Raw genomic sequence first — 22,417 nt, 5'->3', positions numbered from 1 at the left:
ATGTTTTCATTTCAATGATCACTAAAATTACAAGAGGAGAATCTGATTCACATAATCTTTTAGACTGTGAGCCCACTGTTGGGTAGGGACTGCCTCTATATGTTGCCAATTTGCACTTCCCAAGCGCTTAGTACAGTGCTCTGCACATAGTAAGCACTCAAGAAATACGATTGATGATGATAATCTACTTGGGCAATTTTTCCTTTTTGGATAACACGTGTCTAATAATTCTTTCCTTAGACAACAGCTCTGGAGAGCAGAAAGATAGATTAAATCAACAGCAGATTACATCACCAATTAAGGATAGGTTTCTAGGTTCCTGGCAATGTCCAAAGAATGATATGAAATGAACCGGAGACACAACGTCTCCATCTTCATGAATTTAACAATCGAAAAAAAAACAAGCAACACAGATCAACTAATATCAGGTAGAAAACTATCCATACATGTGGTCAGTAACCAATCTCTGATCTGTGAGATTAATAATCAAGAAACAGCAAAGGCAGATTCTTTTCTTCAAGTGAACATCCTGAACTTATTAAATAATACAGTTATGATATCATGAAGGGCACTGACAGATGTGCGGGATTTGGCTTTGTATTACTTGGTTTCTCCTAGTGAAACTGAAAAATTTCTAAATTGTTTCCCCTTTCACATTACAGAAGAATGACTCTGACAGTGGTGAAACACACATCCTCAATCAGGGCTTATGAGAAACGGCTGAGAGGTCCGCTCTAGAAGTATAAAGACCACAGACCTACCCTGAATTTCTCCCTGTGGATCTTTGTAATACCATTTCTGCATGGCTTCATGCAATAGTGGCATAGAGACCCCTTTTGCTCTGTGCTCTTGCAGTTTTGCGGCCAATCTCTCATCATCCAGTGCACTGTCCTGTAGATATGCCACCATCTTTTCTGCTTGCTGCAATAATTAGGACAGGAAACATTCTTTAGAACCGTGGGCCCAAATGAATTATTGTTATATAAATACGTATTCACATACAGTAATGTTTGACTACCTGAAGGCTGAACTAAGGTCAGTTCTAGCAAGCATATTTATAGGTATTCAAACGTGCCTTATGGTAAAATCAACTGGGATTTGGGGGATTTGGTCAGCAGGTGACATAACTCTTAGAAAACATCATCTTGGAGACAGTTTTTAGATAATACGTGGCAGGTATGACTTTGAGAAAAACCATCTTCCCTAGAAGTGGGGTTGCCTAGAACAGGACACACAATTAACCCGTTCAAGCGAACGCCTATTCGAAAAGTATAATATGACTACAAGTGACTAGGATCTGAAAACATAACCCACAAGCATGAGGCATCAGACAGGGCACCAATCTACAGCTTCCAACAGAATATTGCTTCTTGCACTCCCGACATTTCAAAAAGAAATTCAAGAGGTAGAGTAGAAAAACAGCCCGAGTGAAGGAACATCGAAAGATTTAAAAGTGATGCCTTTAAAACTGAATGCCACCTTTTATAGTAAGTTGCAAGACAAACAGATGTCTTTGCTCATTCAATATCCTCCCATTCTGTGGGATTCTCTGGTCCCAAAAGACCATAAAATGTCCAAGTTTACCTGTTCTAAATGTTTAAGGCCTTCTTCATCATCTGGATCGGCAGAAATGCTGCCCATGCCTGGGGCACCGATAACCGGCGTTTGGACTGGCCTGAGGGCTGGGCTTGGGTTGGTCACAGGAGGTGGAAGTAGGAGAACAGGAGACGCTGTGTCTACTGGAATCTGTGGCGTAGAAACCAGTTCTAGAGAAAAGGATTGAGAGTTATTACTAACACTGTGACATGTACGGTTCTCTGGATTCCTCTGTAAACCTGATTCAGCAGCACACTTTCAAAATGGGCTTTGAAAAAATAACATGTGGCATCATTATTATTAATTACATTAGACTAGGAATCACCACTATCCAAAGAAATGGCCCGCCTAATCCAATATTCAACCGTCACCGGGTGTTTCCCGGAAGAGTGGGACACTGATCGCAGGCCAATCGTCCTCAAATGGGTCAAACACCTGGACTCCCCCTCTTCCCATCCTACATCCTCTCTAGTGGCCCATTATGTAACTCACATTTATGAACTCTCTCTTTTTTTAAACGGTATTTGTTAAATGCTTACTATGTGCCACGCACGGTACTGATCACTGGGGTAGACAAAAGATATCACGATGGACACAGTTCACGGCCCGCAAGGGATTCACAGTCTTAATCTCCATTTTACAGATGAGGTAAGGCACAGAGAAGTTAAGTGACTTGCCCAAGGTCACACAGCAGACAAGAGGCAGAATTAGAACTCAAGTCCTTGGCCTATCAGGTCTGTGCTCTTTCCACTAGGTCACGCTGCTTCAGCTTGCCTAAATTCTTTCAGACTCTACATACGAGTACTGCGCAGAACCATCTCCAAGTCCGCAAAATCATTATATTATGGCTTGAAGAGACAAGACCATACCCAACCCACATTACAAAACTGTTTTTACTGTGAAGGCTTTTGGGTAAAGAAAACAAATTAAGACGATTATGGGTAGATTTGGCACTCTGCCCACACCTTTAATCAACTGCATATGCTGAGCATCTACTGTGTGCAGGAGCACTGTACTAAGAGTCTGGTTGAGAACTAGAAAACATGATCCTTCTGGAGCTTACAACCTAATAGGGAAGACAGACACTTATAAAATATGAAAATTTGTACACAAGTGATATGGGAAGAGGGGAGGGAGAAAGTAGCCCAGTATGGAAGAGCTGATGGGAAAGTTGGGGAGGAGCGGCGGGGGGGAGGGGGACATAGGGTGGGGCGAGAGATTGATCGAACATGGCCTCCTATGTCATACTAGGGTGATACCGACTTTCAGCAGTACAATTTTGCCAATAGAGGACTGTGGTGATTAATTGCTTAGTAATAATAATAATAAAAATGGCATTTGTTAAGTGCTTACTATGTGCCAAGCACTGTTCTAAGCGCTGGGGCTATAACAGTAATAATAATAATAGCATTTATTAAGCACTTACTGTGTGCAAAGCACTGTTCTAAGCACCGGGGAGGTTACAAGGTGATCAGATTGTCCCACGGGGGGCTCACAGTCTTCATCCCCATTTCACAGATGAGGAAACTCAGGCCCAGAGAAGTGAAGTGACTCGCCCAAAGTCACATAGCTGGCAATTGGCAGAGCCGGGATTTGAACCCCTGACCTCGGACTCCAAAGCCCGGGCTCTTTCCACTGAGCCACGCTGCTTCTCTATTTGTTATGCGCTTACTATGTGCCATGCACTGTTCTAAGCGCTGGGGGAGATACAAGTTTATCAGGTTGTCCCAAGTGGGGCTCACAATCTTAATCCCCATTTTCCAGATGAGGTAACTGAGGCCCAGAAAAGTGAAGTGACTTGCCCAAGGTCACATAGCTGACAAGCAGCAGAGTCGGAATTAGAACCCAGGACCTCAAACTCCCAAGCCTGGGCTCCTTCTACCACACCAATGAATATAACAGTCTTGCTTAGAGTAACAGACTGGCAGGAAACTTGTGAAGTGGCATTTACCCAGTTTGGGAGATACGATCAAAACAAATATTCTGCTGTATTATTCTAATAGCAGCAAGAGGTATCTTTTACGAAAGCAAATCTATTAAACTGAATGAGGACAGTGGTATTCATCACCTGCTTCCCTTCCCTCACAAAAGCAACTACACTGCGCTCCAGTGATCCCCGAAGAACCACTAATTAAATGATTCCCGGGGAAATTACTGCTTGCTTCTGCCCCCAAAAAAGCTGAATACCTTCGCCTCTGCTGGACGCTTTGGCTGGTAGTGTATTCTCTGCTCGGCTCTCCTTGTCTTCCGTTTTTTCCGTTCTTTCGGGTTTGGGGTCCTCTTTCCTATCAAATAAGCTGGTCTGCCCTGGTTCCTGGGCCTCGTGGGCTGCCGGAGTCGCCGGTGTGGCAGACGGTGAAGACGTCTGGACTGTTTCTTCTGCCGCTTCTAAAACACGGAATCATTTTACTTTAATTTATCTATCAGTGGTATGCAGTGAGCGCTTACTACTTGCAGAGCACTGAACTAAGTGCTCAGGAAGGGACAGTACAACAGAGTCAGCAGAAGCAATGCCTATTCTGACAGTTTTGACACTTGTTTCGTTGTCAGTCTCCCCTTCTAAGACTGTGAGCCCACTGTTGGGTAGGGACCGTCTATGTTGCCGACTTGTACTTCCCAAGCGCTTAGCACAGTGCTCTCTGCACACAGTAAGCGCTCAATAAATACGACTGAATGAATGAAAAGGAGCTTACAGTCTACAAGGGGAGGCAGACACTGAATGGAGGAGGAAGGCATCTTGGATTGGATTCCTTCAAGGCCCTTCTGAGAGCTCACCTCCTCCAGAAGGCCTTCCCAGACTGAGCCCCTTCCTTCCTCTCCCCCTCGTCTCCCTCTCCATCCCCCCCATCTTACCTCCTTCCCTTCCCCACAGCACCTGTATATATGCATATATATATTTGTACATATTTATTACTCTATTTATTTATTTTACTTGTACATATCTATCCTATTTATTTTATTTTGTTAGTATGTTTGGTCTATTTATTTATTTTACTTGTACATGTCTATCCTATTTATTTTATTTTGTTAGTATGTTTGGTTTTGTTCTCTGTCTCCCCCTTTTAGACTGTGAGCCCACTGTTGGGTAGGGACTGTCTCTATATGTTGCCAACTTGTACTTCCCAAGCGCTTAGTACAGTGCTCTGCACATAGTAAGCGCTCAATAAATACGATTGATTGATTGATTGATTGATTGGTAGAAACCCGTGACACTCTCCTTACCTGCCACTCTCTCCAGTTTCTCTCCCTCTCTCTTGGCCGCCTTGTCGGGTTCTTTGGCTTCTTCATTGTGGCTTCCCTCCGAATCGGAACGCTCCTCCCCTTCTTCCACAGGCCGAAAGTCCATTTCTTGTTCTTCGGGGATGGGCTCCTTCTGAACCTTCTGTGGCAAGAAAAACACAAACCAGCGGATGACCCTCCCACCCCGCTGCCCTTGATAAGGAGGGTGCTCCGACCCCAGGGTGACAAAAGGGTTCACCTTTAACGACAGAAATGCCCCGGAGGAGTCAAATGTCCCCATTTCTTCTTCAGCGTCCTCTAGGCACCATTCGGGAAGACTGTCTCGATCGTCGTCTATGCTGCCGCTGCCAGATCTCACCCTCCGGTACCCCCGTTCGTCGTCCCGCTCTCGGAAATCGTAGTCAAACCTTCGGCGCCGCTCCAAGTGCTCTCGCCAGCCTGCGGAACGTGGGCCATCTAAAGTGGGGGCAGAATAGCACAAGAAGAGAGTTTACCTGAAGAGGTAACGGTGAAGGGAGAAAAGTTAAAGAACGACATTGGGTAACAACTTCAGAAAGCCACTCACTTCATTTATTATAGGCGCAGAACAAGAAACAGCAGATGACCACACAAGGATATTACCGTGACGCTCCAGAATCAGAAACTATTACCACAAGTGCTCAGCCCAGAGAAAGGCTATAAAACACATCCGTTACGGAAGCACGTTTTGGTTTTCATAAGAGTTTACACTCCGGTTATAATAATAATAATAATGATGGCATTTGTTAAGCGCTTACTATGCGCAAAGCACTGTTCTAAGCGCTGGGGAGGTTACAGGGTGATCAGGTTGTCCCCCGTGGGGCTCACAGTCAATCCCCATTTTACAGATGAGGTTAACTGAGGCACACAGAACTTAGGTGACTTGCCCAAGGTCACACAGCTGACAATTAGTGGAGCCGGGATACGAACCCATGACCTCTGACTCCAAAGCCCGGGCTCATTCCACTGAGCCACGCATAGTTATAATGCAGTACATTCTATTTATGGGATCTCATTTGAAAAATAAATGGTATTTCTTTAGCACTTGTATGCAGAGAACTGTACTTAGTGCTTGGGAAAGTACAATATAACAGAGATGCTAGACACATTCCCTTCCCACAGGGAGCTCACAGTCTATGGGGAGAGACAGACATTCGTAAGCCCCCCTTTTCCTCAGCTCCCCCTCCCTTACGCATCACCTCGACTCGCTCCCTCTGCTCTCCCCCCCGCCCCTCAGCACTTATGTATATACGCATACATCTATAATTCTATTTATTCATATTGATGCCTGTTTACTTGTTTTGATGTCTGGCTCCCCCCTTCTAGACTGTAAGCCCAGTGTGAGCAGCGATTGTTTCTCTTTATTGCCGACTTGTACTTCCCACGTGCTTAGTACAGGGCCCTGCACACAGTAAGCGCTCAATAAATACGACAATGAATGAAAGAATGAATACTGGTAGGAGAATGGGACACCACAGGAGAATGCTGGAAAGCAAGTGTCCAGGCCCACAAAGTGGATTATAAAAGTTCTCACTACACCACTCATTGCAAACCGCGGGTGGGTGGACAGGGAAGTGGTTCTCGGAGCATACATGAGGCAGAATGGAAGTCTATATGTCTATCACATGTATTTTATTGTTCTTTCCCAAGCACTAGCACAGTGCCTGGCATAAAGCAGACATGCACTTTTAGACTGTGAGCCCACTGTTGGGTAGGGACTGTCTCTATATGTTGCCAATTTGTACTTCCCAAGCGCTTAGTACAGTGCTCTGCACACAGTAAGCGCTCAATAAATACGATTGATGATGATGATGATGGTATCTGAAAAGAAGTTCGAGCCCCATCTTAACTCTGACACTTCAATTTATTTCCAAGAAAGGGAAAAGTCGGTACAAATTGTACCTGACCCCCACATAGGACGGAAACAAGGAGAAAGCAACACCAACAGTGTTTCTTATCACAGTCAAAGTCTTTATGACAAAATGCCATAAATTGACACCCCAGATGATCTCTGTCAGCAGTGGCCTAGCCCCGAGCTGAAAAGCAGCAAACCAAATATAGTATGGCCAAGAGCCATTACTCAAAAACAATTTTCTTATACAGATTGGGAGCGGGTGTTCCCAAGTAGGAGGAGAGTGTGGGGGAGAGAAAAGCAGGATCAATCAATCGTATTTATTGAGCGCTTACTATGTGCAGAGCACTGTACTAAGCGCTTGAACTATGTGCAGGAGTACCCAAGCAAACCACTACTACCGTCAAAAGGGCTGGAGCCCTTCATTACTGTGGCTTATATGATATTATTAGGTTATACTGACTACTGTTATAAAAATGATAAGGCGCAAGAGCTCGGGCCGCAGAGTAACAGAAGACAAAGTTTGAACATCTCTAATCTATGTACCGGTAACCCTAGGAAGGGATGCAGTGGAGCCTAGCGGAAAGACCACAGGCCTCAGAGTCAGAGAAAGGACCTGGTTCAAATCCCGGCTCTGGCACTTGCCCGCTGGGCGGCCATGGCCAAGTCATGTAACTTCTCTCTGCCTCAGTTTCCTCATCTGTACAGAAGGGACTAAGTGGGGTTCTCCCTCCTAATTAAGACTGTGAGCCCCATGTGGGGCATAGTATATTTTGAAGATATCCGAGCACTTAGGCCAGTGCTTGACACATAAGGGAGCGTTTAACAAATAGTGCTATACCTAGGGAAGAGATAGGCATGGTATAGAAGAGTCCATGAATTGAATGACTGAAACGATCTTTTCTATTCCACTACCAACCCCTAGCCCCAGTCCTTCTGACCTGGAACTCTCTCCCCCTTCATGTAGAACAGACCACCACTCTCCCCACCTAAAACCACATCTCCTCTAAAGGACTTCCCTGACCAACCTTTTACTTCTCCTCTCCAACCTCCCCTCCACGTCATTTACCCACTTGGATCTGTATGTCTTATGATATTCACCCCACCCTCAGCCCCAAAGCACTTAGGTGCATATCCTTCCACTGCCATTTCCCCTTTAGATAACTGATTTTAGTCTCTGTCCCCTCTAGAATGAAAGCTTCTTGTGGGCAGGGTACGTGACTACCGACTTTGTTCCACTGTACTCTTCCAAGCACTGAGTATCCAGTAAGCACTCAATAAAGAGAAGCAGTGTGGCTCAGTGGAAAGAGCACGGGCTTTGGAGTCAGCTGTCAGCTGTGTGACTTTGGGCAAGTCACGTCACTTCTCTGGGCCTCAGTAACCTCACCTGTAAAATGGGGGATTAAGACTGTGAGCCCCACCCCGTGGGTGTAGATGGAGGCAACCTGATCACCTTGTAACCTCCCCAGCCCTTAGAACGGTGCTTGGCACATAGTAAGCGTTTAATAAATGCCATTATTATTATTATTAAATACAACTGATTGGCTTCTTCCCCACTGCTTTCAAACATGCTCATGGATCCCCTATCCTAAAAAAACACCTCCCTTGACCCCACGGCTCCCTCCAGGTATCACTCCATCTCCCTCCTACCATTCAATCAATCAATCAATCGTATTTATTGAGCGCTTACTATGTGCAGAGCACTGTACTAAGCGCTTGGGAAGTACAAATTGGCATCACATAGAGACAGTCCCTACCCGATAGTGGGCTCACAGTCTAAAAGGGGGAGACAGAGAACAGAACCAAACATACCAACAAAATAAAATAAGTAGGATAGAAATGTACAAGTAAAATAAATAAATAAATAAATAAACAGAGTAATAAATATGTACAACCATATATACATATATACAGGTGCTGTGGAGTTTCCTCAGGAGGAGTTTCCTCTCCAAACTCCTTAAGCGAGTTGTCTACATCCACTTTCTCCCCAATTATCACCTCGACCCCCTCCAATCTGGTTTCCATCTCCTTCACCCCACAGAAACCGCCCTCTCACAGGCCAACAACGAACTCCTTCTCACCAAATCCAATGGCGTCTACTCCATCCTAATCCCTCTAGACCCCTGGCCACTCCCTGCCCCTGGAAATATTATTCAACCTCAGCTTCACTGTCACTGCCCTCTCCTAGTTCTCCTCCTCATCTCTCTGGCCGCTCATTCTCAGTCTCTTTCGCAGGCTCCTCCTCTGTCTTCCTCTAACTCTGGGGGTCCTTCAAGGCTCCGTTCTGGGTTCCCGTCCATTCTCCATCTACACCCACTTCCTTGGAGAACTCATTCACTCCTACGGCTTCAACTACCTTCCGGCTTCAACTGGAAGCAGCTTGGCTCAGTGGAAAGAGCCCGGGCTTTGGAGTCAGAGGTCATCGGTTCAAATCCCGGCTCCGCCACTTGTCAGCTGTGTGACTTTGGGCAAGTCACTTCACTTCTCTGGGCCTCAGTTCCCTCATCTGTGAAATGGGGATTAAGACTGTGAGCCCCCCGTGGGACAACCTGATCACCTTGTAAACTCCCCAGCACTTAGAACAGTGCTTTGCACATAGTAAGCGCTTAATATTATTATTATTATTATTACCTTCCCTAAGTGGATGATTCCCAAATTTAACTCTCCAGCCCTGACCTCTCTCCTGCTCTGCAGCCTCGAATTTTCTTCTGCCTTCAGGACATCTCTACTTGGATGTCACGTCAATACCTCAAACTTAACGTGTCCAAAACAGAATTCCTTATCTTCCCACCTATAAAGCCTGTCCTCCTCGTCTGCCCCACCACTGTAGCCTCACCCTGGGCTTCAAGGCTGTCCATCACCTCGCCCCCTCCTACCTCACCTCCCTTCTCTCCTTCTGCAGCCCAGCCCGCACCCTCCGCTCCTCCACCGCTGATCTCCTCACCGTACCTCGTTCTCGCCTGTCCCGCCGTCGACCCCCGGCCCACGTCATCCCCCGGGCCTGGAATGCCCTCCCTCTGCCCCTCCGCCAAGCTAGCTCTCTTCCTCCCTTCAAGGCCCTGCTGAGAGCTCACCTCCTCCAGGAGGCCTTCCCAGACTGAGCCTCTTCCTTCCTCTCCCCCTCATCCCCCTCTCCATCCCCCCCCATCTTACCTCCTTCCCTTCCCCACAGCACCTGTATATATGTATATATGGTTGTATATATCTATTACTCTACTTATTTATTTATTTATTTTACTTGTACATTTCTATCCTATTTATTTTATTTTGTTGGTATGTTTGGTTCTGTTCTCTGTCTCCCCCTTTTAGACTGTGAGCCCACTGTTGGGTAGGGACTGTCTCTATGTGTTGCCAATTTGTACTTCCCAAGCGCTTAGTACAGCGCTCTGCACATAGTAAGCGCTCAATAAATACGATTGATTGATTGATTGATTGATAGACAATATCACTATCTTCCCTATTTCACATGTGTATAACCTCGGCATTATCCTTGACTCATCTCTCTCATTCAACCCACATATTCAATCTCCCACCACATCCTGTCGGCTCTACCTTCACAACATCGCTAAAGTCCGTCTTTTCCTCTCCACCCAAATTGCAACTATGCTGATCCAAGCACTTATCCTAACTCACCCTGATTACTGCCTCAGCCTCCTCACTGACCTCCCTGCCACCCGATTCTCCCCCACTCCAGTCTTTACTTCACTCTGCTGCCTGGATCATTTTTCTAAAAAAACAACAACTCAGTCCATGTCTCCCTACTCCTCAAGAACCTGCAGTTGTTGCCCATCCACCTCCACATCAAACAGAAACTGCTTCTCACTGGCTTTAAAACAATCCATCACCTTGACCCCTCCTATCTTACTTCGCTGACTTCCTACAACTCAGCTGTTCACTTCCCTCCCCAAATGTCAACCTACTCACTGTACCTCATCCATCTCACTGCCAACCCCCTGCCCACATGCTGCTTCTTCCGAGGACCCCCTCCCCCTTCGTATCCAATTACCATCACTCTCTCTACATTGAAGTCTTATTAAAATCACATCTCCAAGGGGCCTTCCCCAACTAAGCCCTCATTTCCTGCCTTCTAGACTGTGAGCCCACTGTTGGGTAGGGACCGTCTCTATATGTTGCCAACTTGTACTTCCCAAGCGCTTAGTACAGTGCTGTGCACACAGTAAGCGCTCAATAAATACGACTGATTGATTGATTGCCCTCCCTCTCCTTTCTGCGATGCAATGTGCACTTGGATTTGTATCCTTTATTCACCCAACCCTCTGCCCCACGAAAGTTGTGTACATATCCGCAATTTATTTATTTACAGTAATGCCTATCTTTCCCTTAGACTAGGCAGGGAAAATGTCTACCAACTCTGTTGCATTATACTCTCCCAAGTGCTTAGTACAGTGCTCTGCACAAAGTAAGAGCTCAATAAATTTGACTGATTGATGAACTCTGAATTCACTGAAACTGAAGTCTGTATATCAGTGTCTGGCATTTACTGAGCACTTAATAAGGGCTTACACCCTCAGTATACTCTCTTTGTATGCATACTCTCTCACTGTCCCTATGACCCAAACTACATTCACATCTGGTTGTCATGAGAGATTAAATTAGCAATTTAATAGGGTCTGAACTTAAATACAAAGCTCCAGTATCTTCAGTTACCGGCATATCCAATGTCAAGGGAAAGATCCCTTTGAAACACATTCAGGAGCAAAAAGAATTACTAATCACTGCTATTCATTCTCCATTCCCCAAACCTTACCAGGACTGGAGCATGTGATAATGCATTTGACCTAGCATCAATGCTTATTCTTAAAATAAACTGAGGGCATATTTGTAGACTAGCAATAAGAGAATGGGTCCTTTCTTGCACCACAAGCCCATTTTCTTTTGGTTCCTCTATCCACAAAACAAAAGTTGATGGTCAACAAAGAATCCTGAACTCCCAGTGACTAGTTGCTCTCTGATTGCAAAACAGGCACCTGGGGGGTAGGAACATCAACTCTTTTGGGCTATAAGGACACCGATTAGTGCAGAATTAACATGACCAAGCAAGCTTTTGCCCTTTCCACAAGCTAGGTTCATAGAGGATGCATGCATTATGGTTTGCCAAGTGTATTACCCCAAACTCCCCACCTACCACTTCCCCCTAAGTGAGGGGCACTTGGCGTGTTGGACTCTTGACACCAAGAGCAAGAGCTTCTTGGGGCTGGGCACCCCATCTCCTTGCCGGTGACCTGCCGCCTGGCCTCCCCCCTCTTCGGACTCGTGCAAACAGAAGTTGAGTATCATCTTTTCAAAACATAGATCATTCATTCATTCATAGTTATTGAGCGCTTACTGTGTGCACAGCACTGTACTAAGCGCTTGGGAAGTACAAGCTGGCAACATATAGAGACGGTCCCTACCCAACAGCGGGCTCACAGTCTAGAAGGGGGAGACAGACAACAGAACATATTAACAAAATAAAATAAATAGAACAGTAAATATGTACAAGTAAAATAGAGTAATAAATATGTACAAATATGTATACAGGTGCTGTGGGGAGGGGAAGGAGGTAGGGTGGGGTGGATGGGGAGGGGAGGAGGGGGAGAGGAAGGAGGGGGCTCAGTGTGGGAAGGCCTCCTGGAGGAGGTGAGCTCTCAGTAGGGCTTTGAAGGGAGGAAGAGAGCCAGCTTAGCGGATGTGGGGAGGGAGGGCATTCCGGGCCAGGAGGAGGATATGGGCCGTGGGTCGATTGCAGGACAGGCGAGAGCGAGGCACAATGAGGAGGTTAGCGGCAGCAGAGGAGCGGAGGGTGCGGGCTGGGCTGGAGAAGGAAAGAAGGGAGGTGAGGTAGGAGGGGGTGAGGTGATGGACAGCCTTGAAGCTGAGAGTGAGGAGTTTTTGCCTGATGCGTAGGTTGATTGGTAGCCACTGGAGATTTTTGAGGAGGGGAGTAACAGGCCCAGAGCGTTTCTGCACAAAGATGATCCGGGCAGCAGTGTGAAGTATAGATTGAAGTGGGGAGAGACAGGAAGATGGGAGATCAGAGAGGAGGCTGATGCAGTAATCCAGTCAGGACAGGATGAGAGATTTAAACAGCAGGGTAGCGGTTTGGATGGAGAGGAAAGGGCGGATCTTGGTGATGCTGCGGAGGTGAGACCGGCAGTTTTTGGTGACGGATTGGATGTGAGGGGTGAACAAGAGAGCAGAGTCGAGGATGACACCAAAGTTGCGGGCTTGTGAGACGGGAAGGATGGTATGGTAGTGCCACCAACAGAGATGGGAAACTCAGGGAGACGGCAGGGTTTGGGAGGGAAGATAAGGAGTTCAGTCTTGGACATAATTGAGTTTTAGATGGTGGGCAGAAATCCAGATGGAGATGTCTTGAAGGCAGGAGACATGAGCCTGGAGGGAGGGAGAGAGAGAGCAGGGGCAGAGATGTAGAGATGATGGCTGAAGCCGTGGGAGTGAATGAGTTCACCAAAGGAGTGAGTGTAGATAGGGAACAGAGGGGACCAAGAACTGACCCTTGAGGAACCCCTACAGTAAGGGGATGGGAGGGGGAGGAGGAGCCCAAAAAAGAGACTGAGAATGAATGGCCGGAGAGATAAGAGGAGAACCAGGAGAGGACAGAGTCTGTGAAGACAAGGTTGGACAGCGTGTTGAGGAGAAGGGGGTGGGCCACAGTGTCGAAGGCAGCTGAGAGGTCGAGGAGGATTAGGATAGAATAGGAGCTGTTGGATTTGGCAAGCAGGAGGTATTGGTGACTTTTGAGAGGGCAGTTTCAGTGGAATGTAGGGGACGAAAGCCAGACTGGAGGGGGTTGAGGAGAGAGTTGGCGTTGAGGAATTCGAGGCAGCGGGTGTAGACGACACATTCAAGGAGTTTGGAAAGGAATGGCAGGAGGGAGATAGGGGGATAACTAGAAGGGGAGGTGGGGTCAAGAGAGGGTTTTTTTAGGATGGGGTGACGTGAGCATGTTTGAAGGCAGAGGGGAAGGAACCAGCGGAGAGTGAGCGGCTGAAGATGGAAGTTAAGGAGGGGAGGAGGGACGGGGCGAGAGATTTCATGAGATGAGAGGGAATGGGGTCAGAAGCACAGGTGGCCCGAGTGGCACTTGAGAGGAGGGAGGAGAGCTCATCTGAGGATACTGCTGGGAAGGATGGGAGAGTAGCGGAGAGGATTGAGAGCCGGGGGGTTGGAGAAGGGGGAGGAGTGACTTTGGGGAGCTCAGATCTGATGGAGTTAATTTTACTAATGAAGTAGGAGGCCAGATCGTTGGGGGTGAGGGAAGGAGGAGGGGGAGGAACCGGGGGCCTGAGAAGGGAGTTAAATGTACGGAAGAGCTGACGGGGATGATGGGCATGGGTGTCATTCTCCTCCTCAAAAGCTCCATGTAAAGCCATCAGCTTTAAGGTACTCAGCAGCTGGTTCCCTATTACTTATATCTTGTTTATATACTTATATTATTTAGAGAAGCAGTGTGTTTTAGTGAAAAGAGCACAGGCTTGGGAGTCAGAGGCCGTGGGTTCTAAATCAGGCCCCACCACTTGTCTGCTGTGTGACCTTGGGCAAGTCACTCCACTTCTCTGTGCCTCAGTTACCTCATCTGTAAAATGGGGATTAAGACGGTGAGGCCCACCTGATTACCTTGTATCTACCCCAGCGCTTAGAACAGTGCTTAGCACATAGTAAGCACTTAACAAATACCATCATCATTATTACTATTATGTCCTCTTCTGCTCACTGCAGCTCGGGCTCTTCGTTCCTCAACCGAGCTACCAATAGTGCTTACTGAGCGCGGAACTCTGTACTAAGTGCTTGGAAGAGTCCAATATAACAGAGTTGGTCGACAAGCTGGCCACAATGAGCTTACAGTCTAGAATCCTCCCAAGCAAAATCCGACGGTCCCATGATTTTCCTACCTCAACCCCAGTCATGCCCATCCACTAGTCAATTCAAAAGGTGTAGTTAACCTTTTGTAGATGTGTAGAGGTGTAGATGTGTTATTCTTCACATCTAGTCTCTCTCTTCATCAATCAACAATGACCCATTCATCGGTTCAAACCTGTCTCTTCTACTCAATTTTAAAACCAACGGAAGGGTTTGATTCTTCAATGTCTTGGAAGGTGCTCTGAGAACTTAGTACAGTGCTTTATAATATGAAAGGGCTAAATAAATACTGTTCACATTGATACTGCAACCACCAAATTTCTGAACACCATTTCATCTTAAGCCCAGAGATGCAAATCAACTCCCTTACAAGTCGTCATTTTCCAGATTTCTCACCTGGACTATGAGGCCGCCATCGCTCCCCGTCCCTCCGTGATCCAGCTAGCCGCCAGCCTCCGTCTTCCTCCTCCCCATTTTGCTCTTCTCTAAAGATCCGCCAATTCTCACTTTCTGAACGAATGAATTCGTGCTTCCTCCCTGTGATTGCTGTCCCTCCTTCTTCAAAGTTTGGTCTCACTGTGAAGAAAGCAACATGAAGATAAGTAAACCTGCTACACCAGCAGACAAAAAACTAAACTGCAACACCTCAATGCCAATGTCCTGCATCGTTCGCCATTTCAATTCCTTAAAAATCAGCAAATGAATTTGAGAACAACCACAATCAGAAAGAAATGTGAGCAATTTTCTGGAGACTAATTTAAATGATATACACTATAAACAGACCTTAAAATTTACAAAACACATTAGTGATCTTTAAAAGTTCAAATAGGGGAAAGCAGTTACAAGATTAAAAGCTTCTTTCAACTGGCTACAAAGGCAACGGCCACAGAACTTCCCAGCTAGGCATCAACTGACAAGAGCATGGCATTTCTTATGCCGTTCTTATTATGAGGTTTTCTCTGATTTTTCCAAAACCACATATACATGCTAGCCAAGTGTTTGAAATGCCGTGAATATACCTATCATCTATAATTCTATTTATTTTGACGGTATTGACACCCGTCTACTTGTTTTGTTCTGCTGTCTATCTCCCCCTTCTAGACTGTGAGCCCGTTGTTGGGTAGGGACTGTCTATGTTGCCGAATTGTACTTTTCAAGCATTTGGTACACAGTAAGCGCTCAATAAATACGACAATGACTGAATGAACGAAATGAGAGCAGTGCAACTAAACAGATTTTCCTGGGTCAGAAATCACTTTGGTTTCAGTCTCCAATAATCTTATTAATCGCTGGTAACCAACTATTTTTTAACACCACTTGTCCTCCCCAAAATTCTTACCCCAGAACAGCCCTGCCATTTTTTCAAACCCCTTCCGTTCCCCATAACTTAACAAAACCCCCAAATCTCCTGCCTCTTTTTTAAAGGTTCAATGCCAGGCACCAATGGCGAGTGTACATGGGGGTCAACGGCCCCCACACGATCTGGGCGACTACAATGAGAAAGCATTTCCCAACAACCCTAGCCGTCCTACCTGGATTTCTACCCCATCTCCTCTCCCATGCGACACTCCTCTAACACGCTTACCAGGATTTCAGAACAAGAACGAGGCGGTGACTGTCCTAACTGACTTTCCTGACAACTCCCTTGCACTGTGAGCCTCCTGTGGGACGGGGACTGTGTCTGACCCGATTAACCCGTATCTACCCTGTGCTCGCCACCTAGTAAATGCTTAACAAATACCATTAAAAAAAAATTTTTGGTGATCGGTTCCTACCATCTGTTAGTAATCACCACCGTACACAAAAGGGAGAACTGGAGACGAGGTGGGTACTTTTCAACCTTTTACTTGCTTCCAGGCGAAGAATGATCTGGGTTACTTCAGGTTAATCCACCTTCACATAAAACCCGTTTTAAAAAACGAAGTCAAAAGCACTGAGGGTTTTAAGATGCTTAAACAAAATGGCAAACCACCAGAGTCCAAAAAATGTGATCTTTGCAAACTGACATTCCAAAGGATTCCTTTACAAATGGAGCCAGCTAACTTATTCATATTTAAACATACATACACGGTGGGCTCCCTTATACTTTGCCAGTTTTATTGAAGGGAAACAGCAAGATCCCCTAAAACATATTTAACACATATTTAAACATACATACACGGTGGGCTCCCTTATACTTTGCCAGTTTTATTGAAGGGAAACAGCAAGACCCCCTAAAACACTGAACTGAGAAAAAAAAAAACCTGAGGTAGCAAAAGACCAATGGTTTCATTGTATTGGTTTCTGACATTAAATCTGCTATAACTGAATACTTTTGCGATTTCCACCACTCCTGTTATAATCCCCCTCCCTCTTTGTGGGTGTGTGCGTATGTGCGGCTAACCAACTGTCAAAGCAAGACGTCAGGCCTCTGTACCCTAGGGGAGTAGGCACCTGCTGAAAACACAGACAGTGGAAGAGAGACTACGTACTGAGCTCTCTACCAGGTTAAGGACCCTCTCAGAGTCACACCTGGAGCGTTTCCAGTACTCTGCCGGTCTCGACTACTGGAGGGAGAGTCAAGCGGAGGCCTAACCGTTCCATTCCTAGCTTGGGCAGTGGCTAGCGAGTGGAAGGCAATCTGCTACAAGTCAAAAGTCACCTGTGCTGGGCAGCAGCGGCAGGGGAGAACCGAGTAAGGATAAACTACTTGCATATTTTTACCACAAAAACTCTATGGATACATTACACGGACAACTACACACAAGGTGGGGTGTTCTAGGAGAGAGGTGTCCATGGTGTTGCTGTGGGTCAGCGATGACTCGACAGCCTAAGACAAGACAGGTTAAGGCCCCGAGTGTGATTAGCCCCATTTCTCACTCTCTCCCCATCTCCCTTCATTCATTCAATTGTATTTATTGAGCGATTACTGTGTGCAGAGCACTGTACTAAGCGCTTGGGAAGTACAATTTGGCAACATATAGAGACGGTCCCTACCCAACAGTGGGCTCACAGTCTAGATCTCCCTTCATCCTTACTAAAACCCAAACCAGTTTCTTCAATTGCTAGCTCTATGGGGCGTCTCAGCTGACTGCCCACCCGGCCAGGGCAGGAAATAATAATAATAATAATAATGATGGTATTTGTTAAGCGCTTACTATGTACCAAGCACTGTTCTCAGCACTGGGGTAAATACAAGGTTATCAGGTTGTCATCATCATCATCATCAATCGTATTTATTGAGCGCTTACTATGTGCAGAGCACTGTACTAAGCGCTTGGGAAGTACAAATTGGCAACATATAGAGACAGTCCCTACCCAACAGTGGGCTCACAGTCTAAAAGGCGGAGACAGAGAACAAAACCAAACATACTAACAAAATAAAATAAATAGAATAGATATGTACAAATAAAATAGAGTAATAAATATGTACAAACATATATACATATATACAGGTGCTGTGGGGAAGGGAAGGAGGTAAGATGGGGGGGATGGAGAGGGGGCCCACAGTGGGGCTCAGTCTTAATCCCCATTTTACAGATGAGGTGACTGAGGCACAGAGAAGTTAACTGTGACTTGCCCCAAGTCACACAGCAGACAAGTGGCAGAGTCGGGACCGGGGAGCAGTGAGGCCGGGCTGATCTGGGGAACTGGCTTGTCGGAAAGGGGGGAAAACGGGGGAGATATATGACAGTTGGGGAAACAGATCAGGAGAGACTAAAAGATGGAAGGGCTGGGAGCAGCTGGGTGGAAAGGCGACAAGAGAGACCGAAAGGAAAAGGCAGAAAGGCAGGCAACCTTTGGGAAGGCAGAAAACAGTGGCCACGGGAAAGGAGGTGGAAGCGGTGACTATATAGTGGAGAAAAGGTGGGACGAGGGAAAGATGAGCTACAAACATAGAACAATGCAGTGGAGCTTCTTCAGTCAGGAACGAAGGATTGGCCTTTCTAGACTGTGAGCTCGTGGTTGGGTAGGGATCGTCCCTATCTGTTGCCGATTTGTACTTCCCAAGCGCTTAGTACGGTGCTCTGCACACTGTAAGTGCTCAATAAATACAACTGAATGAATTATGATGATTATGGTACTTACTATAGGCTAAGCACCAGGGTCGATACGATACCACCATATGAAGCATAGTACTGGCCCCTTATAGGGGAGGCCACTCACAGTCTAGAGGAGAAGGTGACTTGTAGTCACTTTAAGCGCCTATTCATATTTTAGTCACTTTAAACGCTTAGGACAGTGCTCTGCACACAGTAAGCGCTCAATAAATACGATTGATTTTAGACTGTGAGCCCACTGTTGGGTAGGGACTGTCTCTATATGTTGCCAACTTGTACTTCCCAAGTGCTTAATACAGTGCTCTGCACACAGTAAGTGCTCAATAAATATGATGGATTGACTGATTGATTGAGGGAAGACAGGTATTTAAATCCCGTTTTAAAGATGAGGCAACTGAGGCACGGACCACTGCAGTGACTTGCCCAGGTTCCCACAGCTGGGCAAGATTAGAACTCAGGTCTCCTGACTCCCAGATTCAGCCTCTTTTCACTAAGCCACTTAAGGACCAAGAACCTGTGTAGAGGGATGGGTTATAATGCTGGTGGCTTGCAAAGCACCGTTCAAACTCTCTCATCCCTGCCGATCATGATTCTACTGAAGCACAAACTGTGAAGAGCAGCATATTGCAAACTGCATGTCTGGGCTTCACCCATATTAGCCAACCCCTCTAGACCACAATAATAATAATAATGATGGCATTTATTAAGCACTTACTCTGTGCAAAGCACTCTTCTAAGCGCTGGGGAGGTTACAAGGTGATCAGGTTGTCCCACGGGGGGCTCACAGTCTTAATCCCCATTTTACAGATGAGGGATTTGAGGCACAGAGAAGTTAAGTGACTTGCCCAAAGTCACACAGCTGACAATTGGGGGAGTTGGGATTTGAACCCATGACCTCTGACTCCAAAGCCCAGGCTCTTTCCACTGAGCCACGCTGCTTCTAGATCTGTTGTTTCTAGACTGTGAGCCCGCTGTTGGGTAGGGACTGTCTCTATGTGTTGCCGACTTGTACTTCCCAAGCACTTAGTACAGTGCTCTGCACACAGTAAGCGCTCAATAAATACGATTGATTGATTGATTGATCTGTTACCTCACAGTATGGCTTCCTGGATCAAGTTGCTAGAGGAGGCCGGGGAAGCAAAGTCCTGCCTACTGATCCGATGACTGAATCACTGGTCCCTTGTGTGACGTGCGCATTTAGCTTTAATTCTGTTTGTTCTGACGACTTGACACCTATTCACATTTTGTTTTGTTGCCTGTCTCCCCCTTCTAGACTGTGAGCCTGTTATTGGGTAGAGACCGTCTCTATATGTTGCCAACTTTCATTCACTCATTCATTCATTCATTCAATCGCATTTATTGAGCGCTTACTGTGTGCAGAGCACTGGACTAAGCGCTTGGGAAGTACAAGGTGGCAACATATAGAGATGGTCCCTACCCAACAGTGGGCTCATAATCAATCAATCAATCGTATTTATTGAGCACTTACTGTGTGCAGAGCACTGTACTAAGCGCTTGGGAAGTACAAGTTGGCAACATATAGAGATGGTCCCTACCCAACAGTGGGCTCACAATCAATCAATCCATCGTATTTATTGAGCACTTACTGTGTGCAGAGCACAGTACTAAGCACTTGGGAAGTACAAGTTGGCAACATATAGAGACGGTCCCTACCCAACAGTGGGCTCACAGTCTAGAAGGGGGAGACAGAGAACAAAACCAAACATGCTAACAAAATAAAATAAATAGAATAAATATGTACAAATAAAATAAATAAATTGAATAATAAATACGTACAAACATATATACATATATACAGGTGCAGTGGGGAGGGGAAGGAGGTAAGGCGGAGGGGGAGGAGGGGGAGAGGAAGGAGGGGGCTCAGTCTTGGAAGGCCTCCTGGAGGAGGTGAGCTCTCAGTAGGGCCTTGAAGGGAGGAAGAGAGCTAGCTTGGTGGATGTGCGGAGGGAGGGCATTCCAGGCCAGGGGGATAATGTGGGCCAGGGGTTGACGGCGGGACAGGCGAGAACGAGGCACGGTGAGAAGATTAGTACTTCCCAAGTGCTTAGTACAGTGCTCTGCACACAGTAAGTGCTCAATAAATATGATTGAATGAATTAATTAATGAATTAATGAATGACTCGGCCTCCACCCACCCCTCAGCACACCCCCAAACGGCCCTGGGCGACACAAGGGCTGCTCCCTAACAACAGGTGCCGGAAAGCACAAGGGGTGGGTGCAAACTTCTCCAAGTCCACCCTCTAAATCAATCATTCAATGGTATTTAACCCCCATTTTACACATGAGGAAACCGAGGCCCAGAGAAGTGAAATGACTTGCTCAAGACCACCCGCCTGGTAAATTGTAGAGGTAGGGTTACAACCCCCTAACTGCCAGGCCCTGGCTCTTTCCACTATGCCACACTGTTTCCCTCCATCACACTTCATCCCGGGATTGGTGGTAGTGTCTGCACAGCACTGCAAAGCCCAGGCGCTTGGGAGAGTACAAACACAAACCGAGCCAACTTGTATTTCCCAAGCGCTTAGTACAGTGCTCTGCACACAGTAAGCGCTCAATAAATACGATTGATTGCTTGATTGAGCGAAGACTTTCCAAGGAGTTAGGATGTCACAAGTCTTCTAATCTAGAAGGGGTGGGAGGGAGAAACAAGGTGAATTTAAGGGAAGAGTTAAACGACAGGTGGCTTGCAACAAGGCAGTTCTAAAGCAAATCCTGAGAATACCCCAGCCTCGGCCTCCCACAAATAAATCCTTTTTACATCTTTCAAAGGCGGAGTTGAAGCAGCGTGGCGCAGTGGAAAGAGCCCGGGCTTTGGAGTCAGAGGTCGTGGGTTCAAATCCCAGCTCCGCCACTTGTCAGCTGTGTGACTCTGGGCAAGTCACCTAACTTCTCTGTGCCTCAGTTACCTCTATTTATTTTATTTTGTTAATATGTTTGGTTTTGTTCTCTGTCTACCCCTTCTAGACTGTGAGCCCGCTGTTGGGTAGGGACTGTCTCTATATGTTGCCAACTTGTACTTCCCAAGCGCCCAGTCCAGTGCTCTGCACACAGTAAGCGCTCAATAAATATGATTGATATATGATATATAATAAGAGAAGCAGCGTGGCTCAGTGGAAAGAGCACGAGCTTTGGAGTCAGAGGTCACGGGTTCAAAGCCCGGCTCTGCCACTTGTCAGCTGTGTGACTTTGGGCAAGTCACTTCACTTCTCTGTGCCTCAGTTACCTCATCTGTAAAATGAGCATTAAGACTGTGAGCCCCCACCTTGGGGCAACCTGATCACCTTGTAACCTCCCGGGCGCTTATAACAGTGCTTTGCACATAGTAAGTGCTTAATAAATGCCATTACTATTATTATTATTATTATAGTAAGTGCTTAACAAGCAGCGTGGCTCAGTGGAAAGAGCCCGGGCTTTGGAGTCAGAGGTCATGGGTTCAAATCCCAGCTCCGCCAACTGTCAGCTGTGTGACTTTGGGCAAGTCACTTCACTTCTCTGTGCCTCAGTTCCCTCATCTGTAAAATGGGGATTGAGACTGGGAGCCCCATGTGGGACAGGAACTGTTTCCAACCCAACGAGATAGGGCACGTTCAGGGTGAGAAGCAGCGTGGCTCAGTGGAAAGAGCCCGGGCTTTGGAGTCAGAGGTCATGGGTTCAAATCCCAGCCCCGCCACTTGTCAGCTGTGTGACTTTGGGCAAGTCACTTCACTTCTCTGGGCCTCAGTTCCCTCATCTGTCAAATGGGGGATGAAGACTGTGAGCCCCAAGT

General features: G+C 46.5%; 1 protein-coding gene and 1 non-coding gene across 9 annotated transcripts in view; one reads left to right on the top strand and one right to left on the bottom strand.

Moving 5' to 3' along the window:
- Positions 1-22,417, bottom strand: part of GIGYF2 (GRB10 interacting GYF protein 2) — a 164,054-nt gene that overhangs the window by 43,321 nt on the left and 98,316 nt on the right. For all 8 annotated transcript variants that reach the window (XM_038755025.1, XM_038755094.1, XM_038755171.1 and 5 more), the window contains 6 exons: positions 14,987-15,166; positions 5,075-5,292; positions 4,819-4,978; positions 3,784-3,984; positions 1,585-1,766; positions 762-921 (listed from right to left, as the gene is read on the bottom strand). In XM_038755025.1, coding sequence (XP_038610953.1) covers positions 762-921; positions 1,585-1,766; positions 3,784-3,984; positions 4,819-4,978; positions 5,075-5,292; positions 14,987-15,166 — 1,101 coding nt within the window. The remainder of the gene's footprint in view (positions 1-761; positions 922-1,584; positions 1,767-3,783; positions 3,985-4,818; positions 4,979-5,074; positions 5,293-14,986; positions 15,167-22,417) is intronic.
- On the top strand, positions 17,084-17,221 carry LOC119934003. Its single transcript, XR_005452838.1, has one exon. It is a non-coding gene; the product is annotated as a small nucleolar RNA SNORA7 (small nucleolar RNA).

The sequence above is a fragment of the Tachyglossus aculeatus genome, chromosome 1 (assembly GCF_015852505.1).
Source record: "Tachyglossus aculeatus isolate mTacAcu1 chromosome 1, mTacAcu1.pri, whole genome shotgun sequence".
NCBI lineage: Eukaryota > Metazoa > Chordata > Mammalia > Monotremata > Tachyglossidae > Tachyglossus > Tachyglossus aculeatus.
The sequence above is the reverse complement of the archived record's forward strand: the minus strand, read 5'-3'. Positions and strand labels throughout refer to the sequence as shown.